This window comes from Aplidium turbinatum, chromosome 9 (assembly GCF_918807975.1).
Source record: "Aplidium turbinatum chromosome 9, kaAplTurb1.1, whole genome shotgun sequence".
Lineage (NCBI taxonomy): Eukaryota > Metazoa > Chordata > Ascidiacea > Aplousobranchia > Polyclinidae > Aplidium > Aplidium turbinatum.
In genome coordinates, this window is record NC_137480.1 from 15,881,549 (window position 1) to 15,889,070 (window position 7,522).

At 37.6% G+C, this 7,522-nt stretch overlaps 1 protein-coding gene across 1 annotated transcript; it reads right to left on the reverse strand.

Moving 5' to 3' along the window:
* Positions 1–637: 637 nt before the first annotated feature.
* On the reverse strand, positions 638–2,670 carry LOC145776739 (uncharacterized). Its single transcript, XM_082587965.1, has one exon. The coding sequence runs from the start codon at positions 2,607–2,609 to the stop codon at positions 672–674; it is 1,938 nt and encodes a 645-aa protein (XP_082444091.1). The 5' UTR covers positions 2,610–2,670; the 3' UTR covers positions 638–671.
* Positions 2,671–7,522: the final 4,852 nt, after the last annotated feature.

The window sequence follows — 7,522 nt, forward strand, 5'->3', positions numbered from 1 at the left end:
CTAAATAAGGTCAAGCCAAAGTTGAGCCAACCAAGCAGAAACAAATGATATGCTTCAATAGTTAACAGAACTCTTGACAAAAATATTTCCACCGTGTGTTTCACATTCCACTAACAAGCTTTTGCAGCATGCTTGGAATAATGACGATGATGGTTCAGCTAAAGTACGGTAACATTTTTTGAACCTTTTTCAGGAAAAACAGGTGATATCAAAATGTGTGAAATCACTTATAATTTTAGTGTATAAATTCTTGAGTTTGCTAATGCTCATAAAGATTGCAAAACACTTTACCCTCTTTCATTGCAATAAAATGGAATTTATCCCTTAGACATACCGGTATATGATGTGCTCTTGTATCAAGCAGTGGCACGAATGAAATTGAAAAGGACTATGTATAAAGCAATGCATGAAGATAAAAAGTACATTTGCCTCAATATATGATGCAATTTAACCACTTCGTGCTAGGATATGTTATGGTATTCACATGAGATAATCAAGCATGAAAAGAATCCATGCCAAAACACATGGTAAACAGAAAACTTTTTGTTCTAGAGCTCTGAAGTCCCTGTGCTATTTAAAAAAAGCACATGAGATAAATTGTCGATTGCAATTGAATACGTTACAATGTCATGAAATAAATTTTAATACATTGGGGCAGCAATAACAACTAGTTATGGCTTATGAAAACGAGTGTAACGACGCGACTCTTCGTGAACGTTCATTTCATTGGACTTGAATTCGTTTAGCTCCTTGCGAATAGAAGCCTTGTCTGTTTGTGTTAATCTAGTCCATGGCTTGTCTCCACGACGATCATAGTTTTGGACTTCGTACACTTCAACGTACTCATGCCAGTTAATCAAAACTTGTCTTTCTACAAGTTCTTTAACGGTTGGTCGCATTGACAATTTTCTACTTAACTGTTTCTTAACCTTTTCTCTTTCTTTAAAACGTTCTTCAACACTGTCATTGGGCAAAATGTTCCGTTCTTGTAGCTCAGACTTAGGAGGACGTTGACTTAAACGGCGCGTAAGGTTTCTTTTAACAGTTGACTTATCATCCTCACTTATATGAGAACCAGGAATAAGATTTTGCTTTTCCTGTTCATTTTTATCAGGATGATTTGCTAATCGTAAATTTAAAGTGTCTCTTCTTGCCACTTTGGCAGCTAAACCGCCAACTGGCACATCTTCCTCCTCCTCTTCTTCTTCTTCATCATCATCTCTATATAGAACTGAACCTGATGAGTCCGAGTCATAATCATTTTGAGAATAGGAGTGAGGGGGCTGTAGATACTGAGGTATATTTAGTTGTGTTGTTTTTTGTATTATGTCTGCACTTGCAGCAAAAATGACTGCTGAGTTTTTGGATTCATTTATTGTTTGCACGTTAGTAGATAGTTCATACGATGGATTGGCTCTGGAAGTTTGGTCACGGGGGTTGGTATTGAAATACTTTGCAGGTTTAGGTGGGGGCTTTGGAGGGGGGCCTTTTTGAGCAAGTAGATTTGAACCTGATGTAGGCTGACTACTTGGGATAGGTGGAATGTTTTTAAACGTTCTTTTAGCAGCAACAGGGCGAGGTAACGAGTTCTCTGCCGATGTTCTTCTTGCATTTTGTTGAGAAAAATCTTTATGAACATTAGATGTATCTGGATCTGAATGATGTCGCTGATTCGGCATTAGGTTTCCCTCCATAGCTTTGCTTACATCTTGTGAAAGACGAGAAGCTAAATTTGGTGGCATTAACGGTGGTGTTGTAAATGGTTGATGATTTCCACCAGCATCACCTTTGCCAAAGTTCTGTGGCTTGTTTGGGGGCACGGTTGGACGTTCAGAACTGTATCTTATGCCCATAGAGGTTCTAGCCATGGGTTGTGGTGGCCGAGAACCTTCATATGGTTTTGAGCTGGAATTTACAGTTGACCTAGAGAAATTAGTACCATGAGCTTTTCCAAATAAACCAACAGCAATGGATTTATTACCGTCTGCGTTAGGTATTTGAAAACGACCAACATTCACAATTGGCATGATAGAATCTCTCTCTGCAACATCTCTTGAATAATCTGATGATGTTGCCACTTGGTAGGAGTGCCTGTGTTGATGTTGTTTATAATCTCGGTTTGTATTTCTTGTCACTTCATCTGAAGGATATTTTTGATGCAGGTAGAGCGGTTTCATTGCCTTATTTTGGTTGGCGGTTGCCGCCCGGTTTCTATTTGTAATTTCATTAAGCATACTGGCTTGTGTGACCTGGGCATCTTGAACAAGAGCATTTGGTTCCTCTGGTATAGTCTCTTCAGAAGGAACTGAAGGACCATTGGATTCGGATAGTACACCCCTTTTCAAAAGTTCTTCTCTGGTACTCCGAACAGAGATTTTGCGTTCCAGAGTACTTGCAGTGTTTGAGAACTTTTCGCTTTTTTTCTTTCGTTTCCATTTCCATGGTCGGAAAATTTTGGACCAACTTTTGTGAGCTTTTTCTTTTTTAGTTTTGTGTTCATCAGAGACAGACGAACGAGAACTTGGAATATCTGATGACTGCTCCAATTGAACATCAATGTTTTCATCTTGTTCATGTACATCAGTATACCTTTCACCAACCCTTGACATGATCACATGAAGTACAACATAAAATTGTAAATTGTATTATGAGTTTTTGCAGCAGTTTAAAATAAAACACTTCTGTGCACTCTAAAGAGAATAAAAAAAGAGTTACAGGTCTGTAGTTATTTCAGGCAAAAATCCTATAGCAACTGTCTTCCACACTGTAACACATGTATATATTTATATACTTTAAAGCAATGGTTCCCAACCTTTTACGGAGCTGGTAACCTTCTATAGTCTATACCAGAGGTCACCAAACTACGGCCGCAAACTGATTTCATCCGGCCCACAACGTGCTGCGGAAATAACAGCTGCACTACAACTGTTAAGGAAAAAAATTACCAAACTTTTTTGTAAAGGACTGACGTTGCTGTTGAGCTACAGGCAACCTGATTTGGCTTTGCCTTTTTGTGTAATAGAGATTTCTTTGTTAAAATTGTTTGTTTTTATAGTTCGTTGTTGTATGTTGAATTTGTACATTTTTTCATCAGGCAGCCTACATGTTGGTGTTTTGTTTTTATCATTAGGCCACCACAAATGGGACAGTCTAGGACAAATTTGGAAAGATGTAATGTTTTTTCAAGAGCTCGATGCCCTGTAGTGTATCACAGCAGAGGATAACTTTTCCAGCAACTTTTAGATTTTCATCACAACTTTGCTATTCCACCGCTGACTTTTTTCGCAATTTGCATCCGGCCCGCAGCTGTTAATCTCGCAGCAATACGGCCCTCAGAGAAAAAAGTTTGGTGACCCCTGGTCTATACTGATATAAAATATCTTGTGAACCAGGCTTACTATTTTTCTCTGAACAACAAGATCAACCAAAATGCATTTTACATGCTCATATCATTTATTTGCATTCACTTTCGCTCTGTGAAAAGGCTGGCTTTGCAACCATTGAGAATACTTGATACGTACATAGTGTTTCAATTTAAATGCTTCATTAATTCAGCACTAAAGTGAGCACCACGTTGCAAAAAACCCACAAGAAGCTTCTCAATGCCATCGCAGATTATAGAGAAAAGTCAAACTTCAAATATTTACATTTCTTTTTGACAAAATTTACGTGAAAACACTGCACTTAATTTGATTTCTCCCTGATACTTACAACTGTATTGATAGCAGTCATCACCATCCCGCTAGAATTTCATTGATTGTTGATGACAATAATCACTGCATGACATCTTAATGACAATGACCATGCATTTAACTAGTGGCACATAGCCTACAGCTTATCGTCCCTGACAAAACAAGTCATAGCAGGCCAAACCAGTTGTAGCTTGTGTATGGAAGCAAATAAAAAAAGTATCACATATCTGTCGAGACTCTCAAAAAACCTTCCGTTTGGAGTTAGGGAGTGGCATTCAGCCTTTTCTCAGTCAAGAAATTAACCTCCAGTTTTTGGTCACTGTTGTTTCTTGATGGGGTTGCCAATACAGATTTGTTGAAGCCTGCTATTTTTGGCAGATGTCATATCTCGGTTAGTTAGAAGAAAACAAACAATTTGAATGATGGAGAAATTTTTTATACTCGAACCCAATACAGTCTCATGTTTTTATTATTAAGTTTGACATGAGGACAGTTGAGCCATTGGTGCCCAAAAAGGTTGGTCCATAGTTCAATTCTTCTTAATACCAATGGTTTTACCAATCTTTAATTGAAAGCAACATGGGGTATTGTATCACGACTTGGAAATATGGCAATGAAGGACTTATCCAAAAACTTCAAAAAATTTGTGACAAATTTCATCGTATTTTCTGTCCCACAAATGATACAGTAGTTGTAGCAAGATCCCGATGTCAATTGAACAATTGTTCAAACTGGACATTGGTCTTCATGTTTAAATTTCATAACAATTTCCTACCAGATTGCTTCTCCAACCTTTTTAAATATGTCAAAGAGGTTCACAGCTTGTCTACAAAAAACCATGATTCTGATTTTCTAAACATTCCATACTTCTCAAACACGCTTACTCAGTTTTCAATAGAATTCACAGGTGCAAAAACATGGAACGAATTTCCTTCTTCAATTACAAAGATTGATACAAAGTTACTTTTTGTCCACAAACTAAAACATTTAAGCAAAACAGATACGGTACTCAATAGAAAGACCACGTTGAAAGGCCGTAACTTGCATTCTTGAGCAGATTTCAGTTGAAATCAAAAATAAATAGGCTACAAAAGATTAGGCCTACCGTACCTAACATTAATGTGGCCTACCAAAAAGATTAGGTCAACCTAACGACTACTTGTGCTGTATTTTTATGTTTGTAGATATTAACAGCAAACGCAGCACTCTATTATCAATACGCTACTGTACCGTCACAAAAGGGAACGAGAGCTTCATCAACACCATCAGGACATTATCCATTCCACTACTCACCAGGACAAAAACAATAACTTAAACTGGATTTCGAACCTAATCGTTATAGGCTACTGTGTGATGTGCATTGCGCAGCCTGATTATAAAAAGAGCTCAACACCTCGCTCTCCTGGGCCACATTGAAACAGGCTTTTGCCTGAGGATGGGTTTGTATTAGGCTATAAATGTGCAATTTTTTTTCTTCATCCTATTATTATTATGATGACTGCTCATCCACATCAATATTGCAACAGGCAAATTCAATTCACATTTGTAGTTAGTTAAGTAGTATCTTTTTCGTCCTGGGCGCCTTAATGACGAAGAATAAAATGAATCAATATAAAACAAAAAAGCTGTTTGCTATCAAGAATAAGATTTATTAAAAGCTAAGTGTTGCCAGTTAGTTAAGGTCTGCTGATCAAAATAGAGTAAATGTCTAGGAAAGTGCAGTCAGAAATCACAAATCAGCAGGGTAGTGAAGCTATGGATTCGGGCGAAAATTATACGATTCCAAGTTCCGACACCTCGATTTATGACCGATCGACTCTGAAAGTCAGAGTCTGACTTCAGATTTAGTGTTACGTCTTTTTTAAAATTTTCGTATTTTTTTAAACTTGATTTCAGTTGCGATCGAAATTAAATCGGCAACTTTTCGAAAACTGACAAGAACAGGTAGCCACTTTAACAAGTCGAAATTCTGCCACTGAAAATGACTAGAATGAAACCGCCAACCAATCATAAGCTACGGTTTAAAAAAATGGCGAAAAGAAGATGATAGAAAGCAAATTAAGTGATGGATTTTTTGTCAGCTGGTTGGCTTAGGGGTTAGGGCTAGAAAGTAGTCATTTCGTTGATGCGGATTCGATTCCCACCACTGCTATTGCTCTTTTTCTTCTGTAATTACCAAATAAAGTTCAAAACAAGCATTAACTCTCTTGCTGAGTGCTAGAAGGGTCACAATTAGACGGTAGCCTCTTATAACATGTTCTGATTGGTTGGCGGTTGCATTGTAGTCATTCGCAGTGGCAGAATTTCGACTTGTTAAAGTGGCTACCACAAGAACAAACTCTTCTATTTTCTAGTAAAGTTTAAGAGCGCAACACAAAGAACAAGACAATATATTTTGAAAAAGATTACATGCAATAACTTTATGGTTCATCGTTTTGCATCAATCTAGAGTCGCTTTTTTAACGACTCCGTACATGCGAAAATCCTTTCGATTCCACACTCCTGGTAGAGGCCAGAGTAGAATTGTGAACTCTAAACTTCAGTTCAGTTCAGTTTGTTTTTATTTCTGACGATCACAACGAAAAAACAATATATGACAAGCATAGCAGAGGTCTAGAAAAAAGTAGGAGCGACAAAACTCGGACGTTATAACGTGCATGATACCAAAGCAGGACTATCAGTTTAAAATATGACAATAGGAATGGTTGATTCGTTTCGTTTGGTTTCATTTCGAACCAATTTTAATACAATAAATTCTATTTCTACAACTTTTTGTTCTTCCTGGTTTTGGTCGTTATTTAGCTGCAAGTTTTAAAAATGCATTAAGAGCCTGAGCCTCTACACTACAAGCAGGCGCGGATCTAGGAGTTTTTTTCGGGGGGGGGGGGGGGGGCAGAAAATTTGAAAAGCAACTAAAAAGAAAGAAAAAGATAAAACAGATATGAACAATGATACTAGGACATATAGCCTACGATATGCTATGAAATAGACATTAAAACAGCCATTTTCATCAATTGTAAATGTTTAGAAAATAAATTTTGCTTAAATAAAAATTGTTAAGCATGCAAAGTAAACTTGAAATCTGGTTTAAAACTCTGCATGCAGTGTCCATGACCAATTGGATATTCGTATGTTTTCAGGCATATAGGCTACGGCAATTAATTGAAATTATAATGAAGACTAAAAACTATAAAACAGCCAACCAAGGTTTCAGATTGTTTCAACTGACGTCATTTGGTTCAGCGTTGGTTTCATTTGGGTCAGCTCCAACAAATGTTGCTATTAAAATGTATTTGAAATTGTATGGAAGAAAATAACGAAGTCTGATCGATGGATAATTTCAACCATAACAATAGCAAAAACATATTCCTCCCCCCTCCCCGGGATAAGTTAAGTCTGCCGTGGGACTAATATCAGCTGTTTAGAAGCATATCAAATCATTTGATGCGGAAACATACAATTTCAACAATTCCTCACAACATTTCGAGGGGGGCTCGGGCCCCCTGGCCCCCCCATAAATCCGCGCCTGACTACAAGCATGCGAAACTACCAGGAATAACCTTTCAAGGCTTTGTTAGTCCAGTCTATGGTTAGTCCACAGTCTCTATATTAATATAGAGACTGTGGTTAGTCCGAGGATAAAGATTCAAAACCAACCAAAATATCTGGCAACACTTCATTTGACACATCAAGAAGCAATAAGAAGTTTTGAAGTCTTGATTTGAAGTTTGTTTGTTTGTTTATCTTTATTCTGTATTGCGGGAAAGCGGACTTGAGCGCTATACATCGGTGTACGTCTTCCGACATACACCTGACCCATGCTGCAGCCG